A 26,832-nucleotide genomic window follows, 5' to 3' on the forward strand; every position below is an offset into this window, starting at 1 on the left:
CTAGAGGCAGTGCTGATGCCCCATTACCTGAGCCACAAAGTTTCTATGCAGATGAGTCACGGAGGTGAGGAGTACATCGCTCACAGGCGAAGTTGGGTGCTTTCAGAAACTATCAGCTCCTTTAGGGCGCTATTTGACACCATTCGGTATCATTTCAATTGAGAGCTTTAATGCAATGTGAGCACAATGTGGGTGATGGCTAACAGAGAGCCTCTGCTCAGGGATGCCGAGCACTGAGAGTAGGAGGTGGCCTGGCCCTTGGGCAGGGGGACGGACAGCTCAGATAAGCACCCCTTCATGCAACCTCCGGTGCGGTGCTATGCTTCTGGCATTTTTGTGCCAGGGACCGTGACAGAGGAAACCATGTCCTTTCTGAAGACAGGGATTTTTCACAAATAAGGGACCCTTGGAAATCAGGTGGAATGAGCATTGCCTCTTAGCAACATTTCCTGGGTCCCCATTGGAACAGAGGGCTCTGCGATGCACTCGGAGAAGATGTAAAGGAAGGAAACTATCCTGATCCCAAGGGACTTCTACAAAGAGGGACAAAAATGGACTAGCGAGGAGTGAATGTTCTGCTGTAAAACATCGTTACTCCCAAGAGCGCATTTTGGCTTCTGCTAAAGGGGCTAACACAACCCAGAAAACTGCCACCGCAGTAGCCATAACTTGGAGCCAGGATCACAAAGCAGCCTTGCCCTGATGTCAGCAGAGACAGGACATCTTAAGAACATCGGTCTTCTCCCTTCTTCTTCTCTACTGACTTGGGTGGTGGAATGCATGCGTGGTAGGCACAGAAGTCCGAGTGGGAAGAAGCCAGGATGAGGACTTCTCAATAACTCAAGTCACACCAATAACGTCCAGTCACAGACCCCATAGCGATGTAAGACACATGCAGAAGGAAAACAGGCAATGTGTGTGGGAAGCCTTTTTTTCTAAGGGACTTGGGCTCCTCCTCATTCCTAAGCTACCAGCAAAACGGACAGTAGTTTACTGAGGACAGAACTGAAGACTTGGAGCTAATGGACCTGACCAAGGTCATGAGAAGGGCAAGTAACAAAATGGGACAAGATCCCACACACTCTGACTCATGGACCAGCTGCCAGTGTGCAAGTGAAGGGGTGGGTGTTCCAGGGGATGAAGCCCCCGCTTTAAACAGTCATGTCCCAGGGCAGAGGACGTGTGCACTCATCACAGAGTCAAGTGCGATCCCTACAGGACAGCAGGGGAGAGCAGAACAGAGAGACGCTCTGAGAGAAGACACGGCTGCACTCCTCAGGGATGTGACAGCTGTGGGGGAAAGACAGACAGACACCGCCTGGGACTGAGTGGACGCAGCTGGGACAGCTCTGTAGAACAGCTGAAAAGAAGCTAAATCCGAAGCCTGGCTCAGAAAACAGAAAACCAAGAAAGGACCGAGAGCAAAGATAAATCCTCATAAGGTGCCCGCACTTTCTCCCAGGGAACAATACTTGTAACTAGATACATTGAATCAACTCCCTCCACCTGGCTGAGAGGCTCTAGTTTATGATCTTTCCATTTCTAAAAGTTCTTTTCTTGAGGCATTAAAATTTCATGGAATCTTCTAACCCTGCCTGATAGATAAGGGCGGGGTGAGGGGGGACAAGGATGATAAACCACAACAGCTAATATTTACCAAGTACTTTCTAGGTGTCGGGCTCTGGGCTTCATGCTCTGCAGATTTGGCTTGTTATTATGCCCATGTTACAGAACAGAAAACTGAGGCTTAGCAAGCTGGATAACTTGCTCCAGGTCTGTCACCTGGTAAGCATGCAGAGCCAGCATGTGAAAAAGGCTGCCAGAGAAGCAGTCTAGAACAAGCAATGGGGACTAAGGCCGGATGCCTGCTTTCTAATTCTTATCCACAACAACTTGCTTTGTGACTTTCTCTTCACTTTTCCTAAGTGTTATGTCATTGACCAGTTTGCCTCCAGATTAAAGCAGCTGGAGACCCACAACCACAAAGCACTGTCGGCCCCTTAGATGAAAAGGGCTACTTCTCAAGTGGCCACATAGCTTCCTGGAGTAAATCTGGATAAAAAGATCTGTTTGGTAAGGCCATATGGCATTCATTAGAGTGAGCAATGACTCTCATAAACAAGGGTTTGCACTTTCACACAACTCAGTTAACCCTTAGCTTCAAATGAAACTGGAAAAGTAAGAGGAGAGAAAAATAAAGGGGGAAAGAAGTGCCCTTCCCTATATGCAGCCTAATAGGTACAACGTGCTGACATTATTTTTAAAGATCCATTTATTTATTTGAGAGAGAGGGAGAGTGACCGAGCGGGGTGGGGGGGGCAGAGGGAGAAGGAGAGAGAATCCCAAGCAGACTTGGTGCTGAGCATGGAGCTTGATGTGGGGCTCGATCCCACAAGCTTGAAGTCACAATCTGAGCCAAAACCAAGCGTCTGACGCTCAACTGACTGCGCCACCCAGGTGCCCCAATATGCTGACATTTTTGAAGAGGTTTGAGGAGGAAATTTGCGAGTGCCATTATCTTGAACCAAGATGTGCAGAGAGTTCTTATTCCAAGAGAGGAACGGCAAGAGCACAGGCATTTAAACCCTGAAGAGGACTCCAGGTTCCGCTCAATTTGTTTCACAAGGTTGCCTGACTAGTTCTGGGATTAGGAAGAGGGAGAGCCAGGGGGCCACCTGTTTCTAACTCAGGAGCTGGGGGCGGGGGGGATGGGGAAACTCGTTCCCCAGAAAATTTAAACCGGGGACCCTTTCAAGGGGTCCCCATTCCAAGCTGTGGAATGCAGGAGAGCGGCTCACGACCGGGAAAGGAACAACTGAGATCCTGGAGAGCCGTGGTTAGAGCAGGAGAGGAGCGCCCAGGCCATTCCCAGGGCGTTTCCGAGCGTCTCACTCCAGTAGCCCGTGCTCTCCCCATTCATTTCCATTTCTCACTAAGCCTCAGGAAGACGGAGTTCAGGGGCGGCACGGAGGTCGTCACAAGCCTTGTAGACCACACGGGAAACGAGGGCCGTGTTCCCTGCTCCAGCCGCATTCAGAACCGCAGCAGCCATCTGGACAGGGAAGGGCGGGGGCCCCTCGGCACCCTCTCTGCTTGCAGACGGCAGCAACACCTTCTGCGAGTACGTTCGCTGCCACCTACGGAAGAGCTGGGGTATCTGTGCAGTCCTGACGAGCCCTGGGAGGAACAGCCGGGAGGCCGTCCCTGTGGACCCCAAAGCTGCAGCGGAGCAGTCATGTCCCCGGGGAGCACCCGCGGGAGAGGCGGCGCGGGAGACACAGGAAAGCTGCGATCCGGCAGACATCACGTTCTGAGCTCTAACAGAACGGTCAGAATTTTATCTTCCTTTCCTTTAAGTGGAATAAAAGAGAAGACTAACAGCAAAGGTTTCACCAGGGAAGCTTTGAACTCCCAGATGCTATGAGGTGAGAACATGGAGAGCTGTGATGGTCCAGGCCAGGGATCTGAGTAGGGAGCTATGATTAGGACACGTCTAATGAGGCAGATAAGAGTGTATCAACTACCATGCAGAAGAGGATGGAGAGAACAATTTATAAATAACCCAGAGGAAAACAGCCATGCGTTGGAATGCCTGTCCCCACTCCTTCCCCCAAAGGACAAGAAACTTCCCACCAGCATCACTCCCACGGGGGAACGGCCGGCATCCAGGCTGGGATGCTGGCAACCAGAACACAACCTAGAGGGGATTCTGCTTTATGGGGGCTACTGTGTACAAAATGCTCTCTTTTCAACTGCTGCTTTTCCTAACGGCTCCAGGCAAGAGCTGCTATCTCTTTCCACCTTATGCAGAGAGCAGAGAGCTGCTACAGGGCTATTGTTACCAAAGAATGGCATGCTGACTTCCTTTCAACTGTCCTTCTGCAGACTCCTGAGCCATCACAGAACCCAAAGAGCCTTCCAGTTATCTTGTCTCTGTATTATTGAAGTGCAATACAATATTACAGCATAATATGTTAACACAATACGGTACAATTCTATTATAAAACAGCTCACTAATAATAGACTTTGTTATTCTGAAGGTCAGATCATGTCCCCATACACAAAAGGTCTAGGAGGCATTTCTTTCATTACAACGCAGATGATCTCAAAAAGCAGAGTTATTGTAAAATGTCCCTCTTCTTTATAGTATTCCTCTGCTCAAACCCGATAGTGGCTCCCACGCCCCAGACAGTGATGTCCAAGGGCGCTTGGCCCAGGTTAGACGACACAAATTTCTTGAATGAAAAGACTGAGTCTTGGTATTCGAGGCTGTCATCTGCACCTTCTCTATCTTAACATATTTGTCTTCCATAAATTCCATATACAAATCTTCCAGACTCTCGTACCCTTTCCTGTCATTTCCCGATTCCACACTATTACTCACACTATTATTCTTACTGTAGTTATATCCGCAGACGGGTATACCCCGCTCCTTAGAGGTGGGTTTCTCAGATTCTTTATTTCACCTTCTGTTCCAAGCCCGTATTTCTAGAATTTCCTTTCTGTGTTCATCATTTGCCATTCTAACCTACTACTTTGTGTTATGAGTTCTCTTTTCCTATTTATGTGTTATTTATTTCCACAAGGAGAAAACGAGCCCCTTCATACTGCTGTTGCTTCCATTGATACATACTTTGGACCACTGTTTTCCACACTTCAATGTGCCAACCACTGGAGTATGTTGTCGGCAGTTTGGCACGGGGGCCTGAGACCCTGCATTTCTCACATGCGGGCCACACTTTGAGGAACAAGGCTTTGGACCTTGCAAAGTTCTCATAGTTCTGTACAACTGACCAGATTCTTATCTCTTCCTTATGTGAGGCCAAAGCCTCATAGGTAAGGTCCCTGGTCCTTGGACTCCTTTTCCCTTAGGGACCTACTGTCCTTGGGAATGAGCCTGAATCTTCTCGTTCTTCCTTCTCCTCCTGGACTCAAGACAAGAGCAGTGTGTGGGCTGGGTACTCGGCAGATAGCGGTTTCCTAAGCACAGTGTCAGTCTCCTAAGCGCAGGGCTCTTCTATACTGCCCTCCTGTCCTACACATTTTCTCTGCTCTGCCTCTGAGCAGCACAGAAGCCATTTTTTCTGCGGCAACGTCTTTCCCACAGGTCTCTGAGACCAGGATTCTTTCTTTAAAACCTTGATTTTAAACCTTTGCAGAAGGCATGAAAATATGACCCCATCTGGCTTCAGTCGTCTTGTCTTTCTAGGAAAAGACATTGACTTGCAACCTTTCTATTTCCCCAAATATGTGGCTCATAGAAAAACATTAAAAGTTCTCTTAGAGTACAGTTAGGTAAGGATAACACGTGTCCATCAAAAGCATGAGAAGAATTCATGAAGTTAAAAGCCCTCTAAATGAAGACTATTCATGTTATTCTATATACAGGTACACATATTTCTGCTGCTCTTGCTTAGGCAGCTTTATCTTTTTTAGCTTTCTAGGTGAAAACGGTTTCTTATTGTAAAGTTCCAGAAATTTAGAGCTAACAGGAGCCCTAATCATTTACAGAGGGAGCGACGAGGTTCAATAAAGTTAACCCAAGATGTCACAGGTGGAGAGGTAAGAGCAGGGGGAGAGCCCAGGTCACCTGACCCAGAGTGGCCTCTTGCCTTCTCAACTACTCCGCCTCATCCTTGTCTATAATGAAGAAGAGAGTGGGCCAGCATCAAGCATAGGGCCGTACATACAGTGGGTATTAAGTCACTGCCATAGAACTCTCTATCTGAGAAGGATGTTGGAACTTATATGGTCTAGCCTCTAATTTTCTGGTATAGATGAAGAAAGTGAAGCCCAGAGGGGTCAAGCCAAGAGTCTGTAGGAGCCACACAGCTTGTCAGGAGCGAGTCAGCTGACTCACAGTCCAGTGCTCCTTCTCCTACATGCGGCCAACCATGTTTGTACATAATGTAGTGATGCAGACAGGAAATGGGAAGGGCCGACTGCTCCTCTGTGGCTGGAGGCACTGCCCTGACTGCAGTCTGTTCAGGGCCATTAATGAGTGCAACTGCGCGTGGGTTTCACAGCATGTTTGAACTCCGGAATAAATGATATTTCATTCAAGGCAACAGCTAAGTCAAACTTTTGTGTCTCAATGGTTCTCGTCAAAGCATCAAGTTCAATTACACAAACATGCAGACTGACATTTCAAATTAAAGAATAATTCTTTAGTTCATGGACTTTCTATTCTCCCAGGGCCTAAGTCCATATGCAATTAGCATTTCCTTTGTAATACTGGGAAACCTTAACACGCCAAGGAGCAGGGTAGGGAATCCGAGGAGAGCTTTGTAATCTATCTGGAAGTTCAGAACTTTTATTTGTGCTGTACATACCAACTATCACCATTATTTGTCTTGACTCTTCAAAAATGATAGTACATCACCAGAGTTTCAAATATGCAAAGGATGGTTCATCCGAAATAAGGAGGTAGATGAGCTCACTCAGCTCTCCTTGGATTTTCCCTCCACTCATAGGGCTGGAATGGGGGTGGGGGAAGGTGGTAGATTTACCATTCTCAACCTCGTAATCAGCGAAGGCGAGTTCAGAGCCTTTGTTGGTGATGAGCAGCTCCCCGTTCAGCGTGAAGATCATCGAAGCATCATCCAGGTTAATCATACATCCAACCACATCTCCTGGCTGCCACGTACGTCCAAAATACCCACTGCCTTGATGCCAGCGCTGGCCCTGGGAAACAAGACCACACCCCCATGCAGCTAAACAAATGACTCCACGGGCAATTTCTCCTAACTGGTAGTGGTACCTGGTTTCCATGAGGTACTCACCTCTCTACCAGGGACAACTCACAGGGAGGAGTGATCTAATCTTACAAATAAATGAAACCGAGTTACACAGGTCATCAGAAAAGGTAGCCGGAGTCTCCCAACACCCAGTCGGATTCTCCAGCCTGCAGAACTCTCGCTAGGACAGAGTGGTAAGATTCCCACACATACCACCTGCAGTGTGCTCTGAGACCCTCCTCTGGAGTGGAGGCAATGGGCTCAAGTACAAGGGCAGATACAGAAGTGACAGGAAGGATGTGGGCACACAGTCCTCATTATCACAGCAAAGAGCAAAGTGACCACAGCTAGGTCATGATCACTCGCTGATCTAAATTAGCCAGTGGTGGTGGTGATGACTCACTTTGAAGCCAGAGATCCACATACTCAGTACTTCCAACTTCCAGGGAAATGTTTGGAGCAGAGAAACTTAGACTGGGGACATGCAGACACTATCCAGACTCACCCTGCTGCCTTCAAACACAAAGGCTTGGTCATCGGCGCCCAGCTCAATGTCAGGCCGACAGCCCGGCCTGGCCCAGCCAACGCGCATGTCTCCTCCGGTCACCACCTCAAACTCAAAATACCACTTTCCAGATCTCACTGCATAAGACCGCTCTACCCGGAAAAATCGGATCTTGTCTATGCTGATTTTCTCCACAGCTGGGTCCGCTATTGTGAGAAGGAAGGGAGCACAGAGTGCAGAAGGTAAAGAGAGAACACAGGCCTTTAATAATTAGGTAGCATTCCTCAAAAGAATTTCACAACAATAAAGACTGACAGACCTCCCGCTACCCAACATGGCATTTTGTTCCTAAATAGAATAATCACCATTATCATCGTATCAAAATCAGAATATAAGCTAACACTCACTGAGTGATTACTTTTTGGTAGACCCTTTAGAAACTGTACATAGCAACAATCCTACGAGGTCGGTAATACTGTCTTTGCTTTACAGATAAAAAAAAATCGAGGCCCAGAGAGGTGTACTTGTTCAAGGCCACAGAGCCAATAAACTAAGGAGAGAGACAGAATTTGGACCAGATCTGTCTTACGCCAAATCTCTCCTTTTAGGACGCTTGGAATCCCACCCTAATTTGCCTGTAATACCCTTGGGTCTGGGATGCCGTGACGCGTTCGTCACTTACGGGGCCGGTCATCTGAATCAGCACTAGAGTTCAATTTAGACATGAGACGACCTGGCCCCAAAGTAAGCTGACATTCACATGTTTGGTAAATAAGAGAAATAAAGGTAACTTGGTTTTGTGACCAAATATCCCAAAAAGGTCAGCTACGCTGGAGGATCACGTATTCCCCGCGGGTCTGAGTCACAGAAGTGCTCACCACAGAAACTCATCACAGAGTTTAAACATGGTTCACTTCCTCCTCCCCCCACTTGTTAAAATACCCCAGTTAGTTCAGTGCTCTTTGGTACCAACATCGTTTCTAATGGTACAGGTTAGACTTATTTGAAGTCAGCATTTCTGCAGAAGAGGACCGGTTTGGTCAACTGGGACCAGAATGAACAATCTTGACTCCTTACCCAGTTCTTGGTCCGACGGCTCAATGTTGTAGCCATAACCAACAAATGTGCGCACGGCTTCGCGGAGGCTGTCCCTGTTGGACTTCTTGGTACGCTCATCCAGTAATGCATATGGCACCAGGCGGGGATTTCTCTTGTTCTTCAAATCCTATGTGAAGCCACAGAGGAGAGGTTCTGAGAAAATACACTTCATCTTTACAAAGAGCTCGTCCCACTTACATGTTCCCAGCCACAGTCCTGGCTTCCTCCTATCAGCCTAGCAGCTCCTCCCCCAGTGCCTTGGTATTTAGTGATATACTCATTTACTATTTCTGTTCAGGATTAAATGAATATAAGTGGAAAGGTTTTGCTAACGTTCAAAGCCAGCATTAAAAAACACATTTTAATAATGCCAGCCTGTGAATAAAGTGAAGTGTCATGAAATTGGTTAGAAACGTCTATTCCCAAGGCAAGGCAGATGGGGATCTATGTAACTATTCCCCTGTGGAAGACCACGCCATGACTTAAACTGTTAGAGCCTCTTCACAACAGTCTCTTCACAGAGGACAATGCAGAGAAACACCTGTGTTCACGGAGAAACATCGGAACGGTGGCAGAGCCACAGGGGGTCCATCTCATTGTAGTAGGCACACCCTTGTATTAGAGTCCTCCTCAGTTCCTCGGGGACGACTAAGGCCGCAATGGCAATGACTGACGTCCTGAGTCATCATAAACGAATGTGCCTGACATGCTATTTTGAGCCCCCCTTCCCCCTTTCTGCCATGATTTCCATAGTTGCAGTCTTCTTGGTTTCCAGACATGTGCAGAGCTGGAGGCTCAGGCATGAATATACCTGTGTACACACAACCGCCCCTGAACTTCCCTGAGAGCAACCCAGGTACTTAGGGAGATGAGGGATTACTTTAAGGAGAGACAGTTGGGCTCTAAGTGCCACCTGATTCTTTGCTGGGCCCTGGTTCTTGGGCTGTCTCCTGTGTAAGGCAAGAACTCTGCCCAGGAATCCTGGCCCGAAGGGCTAAAGTAAGGGGCACAGGCTTCGTGGCAGGCTGGTTTGCCCTCTCCTTCCCCTCGTTTTCACCTTCAGTGGTAGATCCCTGGGACCATCCCAGAAACACTGCTGACCTGTAACATTGATTTGCGGAAGGCTTGCCCTGGCCTTGGAGAGTGACATGAAAGCTCAGGTCTCCATGAGGCCAACAGCAAGACAGGGAATGAGGGAAGATGCAGCCAGGGGGCACATACAAGGGAACACGATCGTAAGTGAACCAGATTTTTTTTTTAATTTTTTAAAAAGATCTTATTTATTTATTTGACTGAGACACAGCCAGCGAGAGAGGGAACACAGCAGGGGGAGTGGGAGAGGAAGAAGCAGGCTCCCAGCGGAGGAGCCTGACGTGGGGCTCGATCCCAGAACGCCGGGATCACGCCCTGAGCCGAAGGCAGACGCTTAACGACTGAGCCACCCAGGCGCCCCGTAAGTGAACCAGATTAACAAAGGAAGGGTAAGCCTGTACATTTCTGCAACATTGGAATTATGCCTAGAGTTGATGTCAATGTGACCATTACAAATTCCATCCAGTCCCCTGATTCTATAAATAACGAGTACGCTGAGGCATGAGAGATAGAGTGCAAGGGCAGCTCCCGTCTTCCAGTCTAATACCCACCAAAGCAAAATGGCATTTTGATGGATGACCACATCTCCTAGCTTTTGCAGCAGGCTTGACCCAGCACCCCTCACCTGTTGGATGCCATAGGTCCATCCTTGTTTTATTCTGTCTTTGGCCCAAACGTTATGTGCATTTTCTGCAAGCTTATCCACTAAAATTTCTTGAGGAGGTAACAGCTTCACATCAGACAGATCCAAAGGGGCTGGCTTATAGCCATTGGACATCATATAGCTACAAGTAAAAAATACATAATATTTTTTGAACAGGTCTCTCTGACTCCCCCATTCCAGATCTTAGCACATGGTAAGAACACCACGAAAATAAGCCTACAGCCTCAGGTTCTACCCTTTGGCAGAACAGACAGCTCGGCTCTCTTTCAAGTCCTGAGATGAAGCCCCTCATGCGCCACCCTCTTTGCCAACGCGCGTCACAGATTCCACAGACTGTTGGGGAACGCGGATGGTCAGTGCGATCCAGCCTATGTCCGAGAAAACTACTGTGTGCCTGACCAACGGGGGCACGTCCGTCGTGCTGCGGCATTACGTACAGCTCCTTCAACTCATTGCCACCACAGCAAAGCCTACGACCAGAGCGGCAAGGACAAGACCTTGAGCCACAAGGCTTCTTATGAATCAGTGGAGAATGATCAGCCAGTCTCGGAAAGTTAAACCCTTACTGTGGGGATGAAGAAAGAAAATCACCACCTCAGAGAATCTGTGAGCTGGAGGTGACCTTCATGGTTTGCTGTCCAGTCCAGGAGCCACAGCCTCAAACGTCTGTAATTTGGCCAATCATTTGATAGCTCAGGTGAAGATGGGAAAAGGCTGAGTAGGAGCCCGGGTAGATACACCGCTTGAGTGGAGAGGGCCAGGGCACACTGTGAGTGACGCGCGGGAACGTAGCTGATCGTAGCTATGTGGGAACAGGAGTCTGGAGGCAGCCATGGCCCCAGGGCCACAGAGTGCGCACATCAGAGCCAGAATCTGAATGTGCGGACTGTAGACCAGCGAACGTCTACACAGAAACTGCCGAGCAGCCTAAGATGCAGGGTCTGCTCTAGGCATTACGTACTGCCCATCATCCACCGTCGTGAGATGCCGGGTCCCGGGCAGAGTCCACACGGGCTGACTGCTGAGTGCTGAACCCAGCAGCCCGGTCAGCAGGCTACCCCCAGCCTCTGCCCGCGGATGTGCCGCTCTCAGCATCCGGAGTTGCCTCTGCGAGCGGCACCTGGCAGCTTGGGAGTTTCACAGGGAAGAAGGGGAAGGTCAGTATTTGGTTAAGGCTGGCACTGCCTTGGCTCAGAAGTAATCATGACACCTGCGTGTGAACGTACACTCCCCCAAGGCTGGTGCAGGGAGGGTGAGCAAGCGAGTGAGCCAGTAGACGTGCCAGGGAGTGCACGTCCGAGCGTGTGCCTCTCTGTGATGGCACAGGTGAGAGGGAGAATAGGGCACAGGCAGATTTAGGGGCCGAATTCAATCTTGGCAGAGACAACCACGTCCACAAAGGACTTATCAGACGGGCCCAACGCCAGAGGAGTGAGTGTTTGCTGGGCCTACCAGTCATTCTCAAGCTCCCGGGCCAACTGCTGTTCGTACAGGCCAGAGGCTGTCTACCCCTCTGAGAGCCACACCTCCAGGCTCAGAACTAACGGCAGCGGTGTAGGTCCCAGCCGAAGGAGCGAAGAGGGAAAGCCTGGGAACACTTGGATCCCGGCAGACTTCTGCCTGGAATTTACAGTGTAGTCGAAGTGACTGAAGAGCTGTCCTCAAGGGGCGCTAGCTGGTATGTGGGGCCATCACCTGCCTTTGACATGGGCCTCCTGTCCTGCCAGCTAAAAAATTCACACTGAAGCTTGGAAGTCTTTGATCATTAGAAAAAATCACTTACTTTTTGGGCAATTTGACCTTCTTGAGCTCCTCCTCAGCAGCCGGATTCACATGAGCAATGCGGCACCCCAGCGCCAGGAGGGTTCTGTAACGTAACAGAGGGAGAGGACAAGGGTCCGCCTGACGCGGGACAGCAAGAACCCGCAGCTGCGCTGATCGATAACAATGGTGGCTGTGTTGTTTACTATGCTTAATCCTCCTTTGGTGTGAATAATCACCGTTCCCGCTCGTTTATCCGAACGCATCATGTTTTCAAGGCAAGAGACATACCTCTGCAGTACAGTTATGAGGCATTAAATCACCTGCTCCCTGTTTAGTCCACATTCGTTCAATTCAACACTCACTTTAAGGTTTCAGTTGACATTTGTAGGTTATAATTCTTCTCAGTTTCAGGCAGCTTTGAAAACTCCACAAGACAGGGGTGCTGTCTTTTATTGTCATCCCGTATCTAGGGGACAACATAAGGAAAAATATAATTTGAGTTTTGACAACAGGCACTGCCCTAGAAAACAGAAAAGGATGTGCTTTGAAACATGGCCCGGGCAATCCATATCAGGCAAGACAAAGACAGTTATTTGCTGATAGGCAAATAGACGATCTCTTCTCTAGTCAATGATACACACAGTCCCTGAGTTGCCAGTGGTTTGTGCTCTGCGGATTTTTAAAAAATTTTTTATTTAAATTCTATTAGCCAACATACAGTACATCATTATTTTAAGATGTACTGTTCAATGATTCATCAGTTGCATACAACACCCAGGGCTCATCACATCACGTGCCCTCCGTAATGCCTATCACCCAGTTCCCCCATTCCCCTACCCTCCACCCCCCCAGCGACCCTCAGGTTGGTTTCCTAGAGTTAAGAGTCTCTCACGGTTTGTCTCCCTCTCTGATGACTTCCCATTCCATTTTCCCTCCCTTCCCCTACGGTCTTTTGTGCTATTTCTTATGTTCCACTAGGAGTGAGATCATATGATTCTTCAAGTGTCTGCATTCAGAACATACTCTCGCAGAGAAACAATTTTACACATGGTGGCCATGTTTCTGCCTGTCCCAAATTCATGGAACCGAAATGCTCCTGCATGGTAGCATTCTTCAGAACATAAAGAATTATAGAATCTCTCCAATAGACAGCATTGTCCAACAGAAATATAAGGTCGGCCACAAGTGTGAACCACATTTATAATTTCAAATCTTCCAGGAGCCACATGACAAGAGCAAAAATAAACAGGTGAAGTTCATCTTAATAATATATTTCATTTAGCCCAATATCTAAAAATATTATCATTTTAACAAGCCATTAGTATAAGAAATCATTTCTGAGACATTCTGTATTAGTTTTTCATAGCAAGTCTTCAAAATCGAGGGCATTTTAGAATCACAGCACAATTCAATTCAGACTAGTCACATTTCAAGTGCTCCGTAGTCACTTGTGGCTCATGACTATTGTATTGGACAGTACAGATCCAGAGATTAACTAATTAATGCATTCATTCAACAAACATTTGTCCAGTGTCTCCTACGTGGTAGGTACTGAGTTAGACATTAGGAGTTCAGTGGTGAGCCAGGATGGCCCCAGGCCCATAAAGAATACAGTCTAATGGGGTAGAGAGCAGTAATAAAATAATCATAACAACAAATGTAATATTGCAACTGTGAGTAGTTCCCCCAAGGAGAGGTCTGTGGTGTTATGAAAGCATAAGGCAGAGAGGTGGTCATATAGACGGTGAATCCTTTATGGTAGCTCCATCAACCCATAAGTGTTAGAGCGCAGACCCTCTCAGTAACGAAGCTGGAATGTGTGTAACTGGAGGGTGTCAGGGTCATGGGAAGCCCCACGACTTGCCTATCCTCGTGCCCTCAGATGTGACCTTACACAAACCATAGAACAAAGTCAATTTACATCCTCTTTGAAAAATGCTTTCTAGTGCAAAGAGATTCCGTAACCTCCTCTGAGTGTCTATTAATCTTAGCGATCATCTGAAAACCATATTGAACAAATTCTTTTTTTTTTTTTTAAATGATTTTTTATTATATTATGTTAGTCACCATACAGTACATCCCCGGTTTCCGATGTAAGGCTCGATGATTCATTAGTTGTGTATAACACCCAGTGCACCATGCAATACGTGCCCTCCTTACTACCCATCACCGGTCTATCCCAATCCCCCACCTCCCTCCCCTCTGAGGCCCTGTTTGTTTCTCATAGTCCATAGTCTCTCATGTTTCATTCCCCCTTCTGATTACCCCCCTTTCTTTATCCCTTTCTTCCCCTACCGATCATCCTAGTTCTTATGTTCCATAGATGAGAGAAATCATATGATTCATATTGAACAAATTCTGATCCAAAACAATGAATCAGCTTTTTTTGCCTCTCCTGCAGAGAGGACAGCTTTTTCTGAAGGGGAAAGGAATAATGAGAGTTTTGAAGGAGGTGCAGGGGAACGACAGTGCTCAATATTCCCCTAATAGAAGAAACCATTTCCAAGTAAGAAGGGAGGCGAACGCCCACTTCCGTCTGCGCAGAGCTGGCCTCCCCAGCACCCTTGACTGCACTGTGACAAGTGAGCAGGGCTGGAGCCACAGCTACACGGGGGGCAGTGAGGAGTGAGTTTGGGCTCATGTGGTTCCCTTCCTCATTCTAGTCTTTCAAGAACCCTCCCGTGTAACAAGGCCATCCAACCCTCCGCCCCAGCCTGGCCACTGGAACACAGACCTTGCCAAAAGTCCATCCAAGCTCTATTTTATTCATTCCCCAAAGCTCGTGGATGTTTTCAGCCAGTCTGTCTCGGATCTTTTCTAGGTGAGGGGGCAAAACCACCTGAAAGGAAAAGGAACAAGTGCGAAGTTAGCAGTATAAGAACGAACCGTTCTGAAATCTATCATAAACATGTATGCGGGTAAGGTGCCACAGTCGAATTCACTACACGTCCCCCAGGAGAGGCTGCTCCCAGAGGTTCCTTTTTCCCAGGAAGGACGATACTGTTGCAACCCACCCTGTTTGACCCAGATGCTTCCAGAGATTCCTTCCTCTCTGGGCTTCCTCTTCGCCCATCCCTTCTCAGTCTTCCTTGTAGATATTTGTGTTCTATGTTCTTCCCACGTGAATGCTGTCCTGGGCCTCATCTCCCCTCTGTCCATGCTCTTTCCTTGGGAGATCTCACCCAGCCATAGACGGTCACTCTCGAGTCTGTATGTCTCCAGCCGTGGTCTCTCCCGAAGCTCAGACCTACAGTTCCAACTCTCTGCAGGATTTTTCGACCAAAGTAAATCCAACATGCTATTCAAAACTGAATTCATTTCTTTCCTTCAAAGCCTTTTCTCTTCCTGTTTTTCTTCTTTTTGTTGAATGGCCCAACATAGCTTCAAGTCTCGAAGTCAATCCTGGTGTCTTTCCTCTCGGCATGACTTGCCCTCCCCCACCCACTGCCATCAAATCAGTCACAAAATTGATTGTGTTCATTTTCAAAGCATCTTTCTGAAGGGTCCCCTCCTCTGATCACTCAACCTCGTTATTTTCTCATTGGACCGTTGCAAGAGTCTCACAGTTGGTCTCTTCAACTCCCCACCAGTCTACCCTCCACACTGTGGCTAGAGTGGTGAGTCTACAACAACAAAATCTCATCAAAGCACTCTCCTCCTGGGTGTCTCCAAGTGTTCCTCGAACTCCTAAGGCACAACTAGATGTGTTAACCAAGTACACAGTGTCTTCCTTCAGTTCTTCCACTGTGGTCCTCCCAAACACATCCTTCCCAACCTTCTTGAAAGTCTCACAAAAGGTCACACTGTTTCACAGTTCTGTCCTTGCACTTGCAACCTTCACCCTTATTAATCCCCCCACGATACACATAATATGTATACACACACCCCTCTACGCCACATAGCAGATGACAAGGACACTCTCATAGACCAGGCTCTAGATGGGAACCTCTGAGCCCTTTTCCAGCTAGGCTCTATCCTTGGGTCTTGCTCTCAAGACCCCAGTTGTAGAAAGGATCCTGCTAAATCAGTTTGGGGAGAATCCACCACCCTTGATATCTGGTCACCCCTAGACCCGCTTCTGTGTCTGATCAAATTTCCTCCTGCCCCATCATCCCCCAAGTGATATCAGATTACTTCATCCTGCCTCCAGAGAGAATCCTGTGAGGTCAATTTAGGAAGAATCCATCCCAACCTCCGAGGTCTCTCTTAGTAATTTCCCTTCCACTGACTCTCCCCACCTCTCCTCCCCAACTTGCTCTCCTTGGCTCTAAATCCCCACTTGCTCTTACTGTACCCAGAACTGAGCCCAGCTCTACACTAGAGTTCCTTTCCCCTTATTTACTTAGCTCCTAAGTAAGATCTGTTTTTACTGCTTTAACTGCTGTCCAGCTCTGGTTTTAATCCCAACACCCTCAATACCCATCCTTCTAAATTTAGCTCAATTTCCCTTTGGAAAGTCTTCCCCAATTACCTTCAGGGAGAGTTTCTCTGTGTTTTCCTGGCACTTTGCTTATATCTTTCCACAGAGGTCACACCCTGCGGGCCCCAGTTGTTCCTCCTCTCCTTCCTCCCATTTTTAAAAATTTACTACTACTGCAACTGCAATAATAATTGTTCTCATGTTGATTCATTGGCAACTTTTAAGAAATGGGAGACTTCATATAAAAATCCAGATTTCTAGTTTGTTTTGATCCCTTAGAAGATCCCTAACATTGGACCCACACCTTTGCCTGGCAGCTCTTGGCTGGAGGGCCTGTGCACTCGACCTATTTCATTTCTGCATCACCTGCCTGGTCCTTGCAATCCTCACTTATCACAAAGGTTATTAGTGTTTCTACGAACACAAAAATCCTGTTTTTTTTTGTTTTTTTTTTTGAGGGAGGTAGCTCCTGGAGAAAAAAATTTTAGTTAAAAAAAAAAAGTATATCAAGTCAGTGAGGTATATAAGGAGATCATGGAGAAAAATATCAATTACATATTTAACTATACGTTATAATCACTATCTGCCTTTCAATGAAAGACATTTAAAAAAATCAACTTAATCTACTCATCAAAGAGTCAAAGTTAGTAAGTGGCATGATGTTTCAATAAAGAGCAAAATGGGGAAAATTATTAGCAAAGGAATTATAAGTCTATCTGGGTTTTATTGGTAAGTCAAGATAATTTTTAAACTAAATGCTCCTTAGGTGATCACTGACTGAAAGGGGATTCACATGTGGGAAGAACCACATGCTTCAATACAAGGAGAAAATGTGCAAAGAGTCCGCCACAAGGAACCGCAAATCATAATTTCAGTGACCTCAATTGGTGCCTCCCTGGGGCAGAGTAACACTGGTTTGCTAAGTGCTGTGGGGTGCCTGGGGCTGGGCTCCTTCTTCCCAGTGTCACGCCCTGGTACTGGTAGTGCCTAAGGACAGGGCTCCAGTCAGCAATACTTCCCCTGCAAACTGGTTACTGTGCCCGAGGGAGCATGGGGTTGACCGTACATATTTAACTTCTCCTTTGACAATAATTTCACGGAACGGTAGATCCTAAAAAATTATAAGGCCTCATTCAAGATAATAAATTGCACCTTTCCAACGAGAGCTTGCCTATTATTTGATTCCCTGGGAACATCTCCCTAGTTCCAGGGCCCACACAGATTCAACTTTGGGTCCAGACTGCAAAGGTTTTTCTCGCTTGTTGATTTATCTGTGATCTTCGATTTTCAAATCTTCAGTTCTGCATGTTTAGACACTCTTCCCACTCTTTGGTCAAGCCCTCCTTTGCTCCCTCATCAAAACTTCCCCTCATTTTTTTGAGGCCCACTTCTTCCAGGAGGCCTTTCCTAACACTTGCTTCCGCTGATTGAGCGAGGGGCGGTGCAGAGAAGTAGGCCCCTCATGCTCTCCCCTCACTTGGGTGCCGGTGGCCTTGCGTCCATGCGAAAGCTAGTTTAGTTCTTTGGCCCTCAAGCTTTGTGTCTTTGGAACCAGGGGATCCAATTCCCAGGATCATCTCTGGCTCACCAACTCCTCCCCAGTTTCCTATCAACCTTCTTAATGCCAACTACTTTCAAGGTGCTACACCAGGCTCTGTGAGGCAGGCAGGGAAATGCCGCTCTTTGCACTCGAAGCGAATTCACAATCATGAGCTGTGGGAGGTACGACGCAGACTCAAGAACACACACGCATAGCTGAATGTAATAGGGTCACATGAGTACTACGGGGAAGAAACGTGCTGGAGACCTTCTGCAGGTCAAAAGAGCTGTATTCCTACAAACTATTAACCCAATGTGCCTCAGAGACAAGGCCCCTTGTCAATGATTTTCTCTAATGTTTAGAATAGACACTTGAATAGCATTGGTGTGGAGGAAATACCGAAAGCTGTTGTTTACACCCCTTGTCATAAACATGTGAGTGTCTCTCTCAAAGTAGAGAGCCTGGAAAGGGAAAGAAATGTCCAGTTATCAGCACTTTCCCCTCATACGTACTATCCCATTTCTTTCAGCTTTATTTCCAACTCTTCTCCTACATGCTCCCTCTCCTCTAAGCATCCAGCCACATGAGAATATTTATTACCACCTGTCCCTCCCTTTTTTTTTTAAAGTTTTTATTTAAATTCCAGTTAGTTAACGTATACTGTTATATTAGTTTCAGGAGTACAATAAAGTGATTCAACAATTCTCTACATCACCTGGTGCTCAGCATGGAAAGTGTACTCTTCATCCCCATCACCTATTTCCCCCATCCCCCCACCCACCTCCCTCTGGTCACCACCACTTTGTTCTGTACGGTTAAGAGTCTGTTTCTTGGTTTGCCTCTCTATTTTTCCCTTTTGCTCCTTTGTTTTGTTTCTTAAATTCTACATGAGTGAGATCACATGGTAGTTGTCATTCTCTGACTTATTTTGCTTAGCATAATACCCTCTAGCTCCATCCATGTTGTTGCAAATGGCAAGATTTCATTCTTCTTTATGGCTGAGTAATATTCCATCACACACACACACACACACACACACACACACACAACCTCTTCTTTATTCATCAACTGATGGACACTTGCGCTGTTTCCATAATTCACCCTTGGATGCCCCTCCCCATTTAAGCTTATGAAAGGCCCTGGTTGAATTCTATCCTACCTGGACTTCTAGAAATATTCTAGCCTAATAGGTGTCTCTAGCACTTATTTGTGCTACAGTTCATTTTGCATTTATTACACTCAGACTTAAAAAAAATAATACATTTGCTTTTTACCTCTTCAATTTGGTTGCAAATTCCCAGACAGTATTGCATATCTGTGCCTGCACCTCACAGAGCCTTGCCTGTAGCAAGTGATCAGGTTGTTCTCCGAGAAATCCTTAAAGAGCTCAATCTACGCATATGGCGGGAACACGAAGAACAACAGTTGTTTGCATTACGTGGCAATAACAGAGAATGGGCAATAGGAATGGTTCAGAGACAACACAGAGGGAAGGATGTAGCCCTATGACTTCATCAACATGGGTTGCCTCCTGCTGGCAGCTGGAACCTACCTGACTGGTGTCTATGGGGCATGGGATGAAGGAGGCTTGGGAGAGGGACTGGGTGGTACCCAGAAGATCTCTAACGCCTTCAGCGTCACGTTTATATTCTTTGACAGGCTCCAATCTCATCTTTTCTTTTGGAAGTAAGGCTTCATAGCAAGGGGCGTAGCCAGAGGGAGGCAGGAACTTAAATTCTCCATGACGTCCACCCATCAGGAAACGTACTCTGTAGCGTTTGGAGAGACCAGGAAGACAGAGGTTAAAAAAAGAAATCCCAGCCCAAGTAAGCAAAAATTCAAGATAAGCCCCCCACCCCCAAATTATTTTGTTGGGAAGCGCCTGAATTCGGATTCAGTACAGCGAACATCTGAAAGTATGCAATAAAGCGGTGGAGAGAACGGTCAGTGTGGGATCCTCAGTTGACCTGTGTCAGCTAAGTTCTTGAAAGTTAATTTATACATAAATATCACTAGACTTTAAAAATGATGTTTTTCCTTACTCTGGGAGACAAATCATTATTGCAAGGTATTATTACTAGAGTACTGAAAAGAGTAACAGTGATGGTGATGATGTTACTATTCTCTGAGAAGATCATACTGAAATCGCAGCATGAGGACTCCAAGTCTTTTCACTTGAGGGACATTACTCACACATCAGTTAAAGAAAACATGGCATAACTACCTGGGGGCAATAGGAAATTCTAACTTTCAGAAGCAGGCAAAAGATGAAGACAGACCAGAACATCAAACACAAACGGCATATATGCCAGGTGCTCTTATTTGAAGTGATACACGGCAAAGGCTGCAGTCCCCCAAAGCGGCCATACGAGGGCGACTCTGAAGAAGCATCAGCATGTGGCCTTAGCCATAGGAAGCCAACTGGGCATCAAGTGATTGCTCACTGGGGTACCAGCGCCTTTCTCAGGGGCACCACCACCCTGCTGGCATCCAGGCCTGACGCTCTGGTCCACTCCAGCAGTGCCTGCAGAGACCTCCCAGGAATGGGGGAGGACACCTGGGGGCTCACAGGAATGGCAGGCCCCGATTTCCGGGATACTGAAGCCTTTCAATATGCCCATTCAGCATTCTGGCTGAATCAGCCTCACGTATATAGGTTAGGTTAGGGTTATAGTTACACCCCAAAGCTCCCCTTGCAAGGAGGAGAGGATGAGAGCGAACCATTTCAAAATGACACTTCATACTCTCCTAGGTTTGTAACAAGAAATAGAGCTTTTTGCAAATCAGCTGCAACCACATCAATCTGATGAGGAAATGTGACCAGTTTTAAGTAATTAAAACATGAAAAGATATGTAGCCCTGCAGGGTCAACACTCATTTCCCACAGGAAAAACCAATACATACACGTAAGCATCTGCACTCAACACTCTCGCCCTCCTCCTCCCTCTGCTGAACAAGTTCCTGAGCCCCTATGACGTGCTGTTCTATGCACAGAGGACTCGGCAATGAACAAAGACGACAGCGTCCCTGGCGTCACAGAGAGCAGGCGTCCAAAGAGCAAAACAGTCAGAATTACTGGTAGGGAGATATGGAGGAAGGAACAAAGAGGGCAATGTGAAATAGCTCAGGCAAGAGGGTGGTGCCTAGGCTGGAGTCCAGAAAGGCCTCTCTGAGGAGGAGACGTGAGTTAACCCTGCGGGATAAAGAGGAGCGAAGGAGTCTAAAATCTGGAAGAGGAGCATTGCAGGCAGAGGAACCACATGTGCCAAGGCCCTGAGCAGGAAACAGTTTGGGTGGAGAGCCCAAGTGGCAGGAGAGGAGGTGGGAGGGGCAGTGCAAGATCAGGTCGGGTCTGTGAGCCAAGGCAAGAAGAGGAGATCGTATTCCAGGCGGGAAGCTTCGTGAAGACTTTAAGGAGAAGAAATATGAGATTCTTCCAGCTGCTCTATGTTAACAGATCAGCAGACCAATTGGCAGGTGTTTGGAGGCACCTGACACCAAACTAGTCGCAGTGGGAGATGAGGATAGGCTGAACCAACGTGGTGATGGACAAGACGGAAAGCAGCAGCCGGATCCCAGTTTTGCTTTGGAATGAGGATTGTTAGGAACTGCTGATGGAGTGGACTGGAGTGGGCTGGAGTGGGCATGTGTGTGCGGGGGGATGGAGGAAGGGTTATGACCTAGCAAAGCTCTCACAGTGAGACTCTCCACCAGGCCTCACTTCCTTTCACTCGATGTTCTGGTACAGCAGCCTTGCAAGAGAGTCTCAGTGCTGGCTGAGTGATTGTGGAAGTGGCCTAATCATGAAACTGGAAAATAAAACTCTCTCCAAGTAGGAGACATTAAGGTTTTTTTTTTCCTTCCCAATGCAAACAAATTCTTTATCCAAACAGCATTTTACAAAATGCTGTTTGAAAATTAATTACAGAAATCACATGAAACCTCCCACTTTCCCATTTTAAAGTACTAAACAGTGATACAGAATGAGAACCACAATCGTCCCTTGTGAATGTTCCTACATTAAATGTTACGTAATGGGGCATGATATATGTGTATTAAGAATATGAACAATGACATTAAAACAAAATTGAGTCATTAGCCTTCAATGTTACTAATTTAGTGAACCTTCAGGAAATAATGACTAAGCCTTAAAATTATTGGTTGAGAACTTCCCAATTCAACTGCAACATAGCAGACTGTGTTACTGACATGCTGAAATTGTGGGATAGAACTAGATCTTTTTGAGCAAAAGAAGAGTGTGGGACGTTTTTTGTTTTTGGGTTTTTGGGGTTTTTTTGCCTTTGCCTCTTCTCCTTGAGCACCCTTTCTGTGAGGAGCTGGATGCGGGACTTTGTACAGCAAATGTATTCTTTGTTACTCACTACTCTACAGATTCCAAGAACAAGTAAATCATCTCCTTCGAGGTCTTCTAGCTGGACTTAATTATTCATGAGCTGTCTTGCCAGTTCTGTTTCGTTTTACAATTTCCTTACATTTTAACATTTGTTGTCATCTTCTGGATAGGGAGCAAATCAAGAAAGGTGGAGTTCCACATAGCACCTAGGGAAAACCATGATTTCTGTTTTTATATTTGGTTATTAAAAAGGGAATGATAATTTGGTTATAAATCTTCATCTCATCTCCTCTAATGGCCACAAAAACTGTAAAATGAAAAATTTACATAGTCAGAAATCAGTGTTTACTGCTCACTGAAGCATTTGTCTCCATTACGCTGTGCTTCAGTGGGCGGAAGAAATGGTCTTGGGTTGCTTCCAAAGACCTGCCAGACAGAAGGCCGCCCCCCAGCAGGTGGGATTAGACAGGAGGGGTGCCAGGCACACCTACCATCTGTGGCTCCTTCCCTCGCTACCCAGAGCCTCTGGGAAGGGCTCCAACAAACCACCACTAATATTGGTGGTCCTTCTCGTAACTCTCTCTGGGAGATCCAGACTAACCAGGTCAAAGGAAATAATTAGCGATAAATGATAGGCTGGAAGAGAATAATCAAAAGAAATACCTGAAACTCACTTTAATTATTTGAAGATATTAAAATGGGATTCCCCCTCTGTCTTACAGCTTTAGCAGAGGTCCCACAGGCAGATAATTCAGAGGATGCCAATGTTTGCACATCCTGAAGGGAGATGCTGGATCCACTATGAGGGTCCATCAAAAAATGATGAAGCCAATGCAGCTTTAGCCCATCACATACCTCCACCCTGATAAGAAAGGAGAACAAGTGATTTGGAGAGCACGGTCAGGGAGAAAGGGAAGGGAGTGCTCTCCTATCTGAAGTCAAATGCTGAGGGCTTAAGAACTACTAAGGAGCTTGTAAATGTCCCCTGGAATTTAGTAAGGGACATGATCACCTGGTGACAGAACAAAGAGAGAGAAAGAGACAGAGGGTCACAGAGGACCTCAAGACAAAGAGCTACCCTTCTGCTCAGGGTGGGACCAAGGATTATGTTCCTGGAAAGCCAGATAGATTCCACGAGTGAGCCAGCTGTCCGCCATATTGAAAGCAATTATGTCCAGAAAGGCAAATGACCGCGCAGAGATCAGAAACCCAGGGGCTGAGGGAAGTGCAAGGCCTGCGCGTGGGAGGGCAATATAGAGTAGGGCTTGGGGTCAGCCTGAAGGGAGCAGCCAGCACGGGTGGTAAAACCTGTGCAGAAAGAACTGCAGGGAGATGCCTGCACCTAAGGCCCCAAGGAAGCTACAACAGGGTCCCAGAAGAGAAAGCAGCAGCCATTGCCTAACTGTGACACGTCATTACACAAAGGCAGCAGGGTCTGAGGCAGAGCTGGCTGACTCGGGAGGAGCTCGGCCTCCGACTGCAAGCCCAATGGGGAAGACCTCACCCATCAACTGCATACGAATCTGAGTTTTTCTAGCCAGGTGGATGGCACTTTTATGGGACCAACAAGATGGTCCTCATTCTTACAAGGAGTAATAAAGGTTACAGAGCCTGCCCGAGAACTTGCCCAGAGCATGAATTTGAAGGGGTAGCAAGAAAAACAACAAAGTTACAGGTACCTAGTCTATTTCTTTCAATAAATCTGGTACCTGGCACTTAAGGTTTATTATTTGAATCCTTTGCCCCACTCATGGATGAGAAATTTCCAATGAGAATGTACATCTCTCTTCGTCAGGTGTATTCTTCCCTGCTCCTTGGGTTCTATAGAATCTCCTGGCCTCACAGAAAATGTTCAATTTAAAATAAAAAGATAATTCAAGAATTGAGTTCATTAAAATTAGTTCTTCTTGATCCTTGGATTTTTCTCTACATTAATGGATTTTAAAATCAATATTATTAATCAATTTAATCTCTTCCACTCAAGTACCTGTTATCATCTTCTGGAGTTCTTCCTATAACTCAAGACATTCCATCAGCTCTCAAAGAAGTTTGTTTTTTTTTCCTTCCTAACGTGACTACAGTAAGTGACTGTGTCCTTAGATCCCTCCACCTCAGAGATGAGAAATCCTGGGAGTAGTGAAGTTTAGGGATATGTGGAGGAATTTTTTATTTACTTGACTGGCTTTGAAAACAGAGCAGATTGTATTGAAAAATCCCTGCTAGCATTTTCAACTTAATCTTTTGAGACTGTGGCATCCTGGCTTGCCAATTTGCAGAAGAGATGAGACTACCTAGCGCAAGTTCTCTTGAAAGACTGACCTATGAATAAAAAATACAGTAAAAATCAAGACAAGGCTTTGTCATGCTCAAGAAGGATGACTCGGATTCCTTATCCATAGCTTACTAGCAAACGTGTGACGTCACTTGAGTCTGTCTTACTGGACGTCTCTTTCCTCTCATCTGCTACTGAATCTCTCCCAGACATCAGGGAAGGTGTGTTCCAAAGAAGAAAAGGATACAGGCTGTGGTTAAGAGGAAGAAGAATTAACAAGCTTTAGCTGACCTGAATTCAACTCATAAGTCATGATTCATAATTGCATCTTCCGTCCCTATCGCTAAGATGGGAGAACAATTTGAGTGATGTGTTCCCACATTCATATTTCTTTCTGGCCAGTGTTTGATGAAAGCCCAGGGCAATCCAGCCAGTACTCATCTGTTCTCCACAGAGATATATTTATCTCAGCAATAATTTCCACAGCATTGACCACAGCAAGCTGGAAATAGCGAGGCTGTTGGTTACCTGAATTTTAGCCAAGTCTGGTAGATACCAACAGAGAACAAACAGCAACCACAAATACCAACCACCTTTCGATAATGTTGTTTTTATAAATTGTAAGGGCTGGTAAAAGAGTTATGTGAGACAATTAAATAGATCTATGGTGAGTTTAACTATAGCTATAAAATATATCCTACTACAGCGATTAACTCATCAATTTTCTGCAAAACGAAAAGTATCACCCAAAATTCACTGTATGCTGAGGCTTCTGGGTCACCTTCTCCATGTGGTTCATGCCAAGATGCCACCTTGCAGGGTGAGACTATATTTTAATAAGGGGTTTGCTGGCATTTAAGTAACTCAACCTTTTGCGTGGTCTCCAAGGTACATATGCCTCATCCCAAATTCTGTCCTATAACCAAACAGGATTTGTTACATTGAGGGCCTACTGCACGAATAGGAGCCACAAACAAGCCACACTGAGAAGAAAACTAAGGAGGCACATTCGCAATAGTTAGAAAAGAGAGTACATATTGATTTGTGGATTTTGTTAGTAATTACTCATGCTGCCTTTGACTTCACTGTGGGTAAATCTAATTGAAAAAGATTTTTGCTCTTCGATGACTGTGGGCAGGGACATCTTAATCAGGTATTATTAACAACATAGTTTGTAGTTATAAAAATAATTATGGGGTCACAAATTCAAGACTGTGACCTCAGCAAAGACCATTAAATAGGAGGAAATGGGGCTGTGAAAGAGAAATCTAGTTTGGAAGCCACAGAGAAATTGGAAGGAAATAGGAGAAACAGTCCTGAACGCTTCTATGATGGGAGAAGACTCTCTTCCTAGATAGGCATGACCTGGTACCTCGCTGGGGGAGACACTGTAAAACCAGGCAAGTGTTCTACTACATTGGGTGAAAACAAAAATTTCTTTTCAACTGTATTATTATTATTTTGCATATGAAAATTAAAGTCTTGTTCTTCTAGCTTACAAATTTACATTTTTGGAAGCAGCATCATCCTTAACATGTAGCACTACTTTAAGAGGACCTCAGCATTTTTTTTTTTTTTTTAAGAGAGAGCAAGAGAGACAGAGACATAGAACATGAGAGTTGCAGGGGTGGGGCAGAAGGAGAGACAGACTATTAAGCAGGTTCCATGCTAGGCATGGAGCCTGACGTGGGGATCGATCTCACAACCCTGGGATCATGACCTGAGCTGAAATCAAGAGTTGGATGCTTAACCGCCTGAGCCACCCAGGCCTCAGCCTTTCTGTTCTGCTTTCTTCACCTTGACCATTCACAGTGGAACTTGGCACAGGTCCAATGACCAGAGGACTCGGTCACTTGATCAACCGTGTTATTAACCATATTTATTTTCAATAAGATACTATAATTAACTTGGAATTACTATCCTGCTTTCTCTCTCTAGCTTTCTGTACACTGGAACTAAAGTAGTATAGAGGGAAGCTTCTGGGTTTCAGCACCACATCATAGTTTACCGACTGATAGAAGAGTATTAGTATATTGATCCCATTTGTTCACAAATAAAAATAAATTGGCTACTCTCCAACACAGGAGCGGCACTGAAACGATCAAAGATATCACATGAGGGACTTGGATGTACTTCAGTAAAACGTATTTCCCAAATGTGTGCTCAGTTCCATCCCTCCTCGGATCATATCACGTTCTGAGAACCAAAGACAGGAATACGTCAGAGGTGATGTTTTCCTGATAGAGAGGAGGCTCGAGAGACATCAAGCCCCCCGCACCACATTTTAGCTTCCCACCTGTTCAGGGGCTCTAAGCCAGACGCCCTCCTAGCTAAGGTATAAACTGTTCAAGTCAACACATCTGGACTCTTCAGTTTCTTAAATTCT

At 46.2% G+C, this 26,832-nt stretch overlaps 1 protein-coding gene across 1 annotated transcript in view; it reads right to left on the reverse strand.

The window, feature by feature from the left end:
- The window catches only part of RYR3 (ryanodine receptor 3), a 491,158-nt gene that overhangs the window by 178,775 nt on the left and 285,551 nt on the right, over positions 1–26,832 (reverse strand). Inside the window, 8 exon segments of the mRNA XM_040620426.1 lie at positions 6,510–6,684; positions 7,243–7,448; positions 8,320–8,467; positions 10,058–10,217; positions 11,880–11,963; positions 12,223–12,326; positions 14,595–14,699; positions 19,373–19,589. Of these exon segments, the coding sequence (XP_040476360.1) occupies positions 6,510–6,684; positions 7,243–7,448; positions 8,320–8,467; positions 10,058–10,217; positions 11,880–11,963; positions 12,223–12,326; positions 14,595–14,699; positions 19,373–19,589 (1,199 nt within the window).

Source organism: Ursus maritimus, unplaced genomic scaffold (assembly GCF_017311325.1).
Source record: "Ursus maritimus isolate PB19 unplaced genomic scaffold, ASM1731132v1 scaffold_35, whole genome shotgun sequence".
Classification (NCBI taxonomy): domain Eukaryota; kingdom Metazoa; phylum Chordata; class Mammalia; order Carnivora; family Ursidae; genus Ursus; species Ursus maritimus.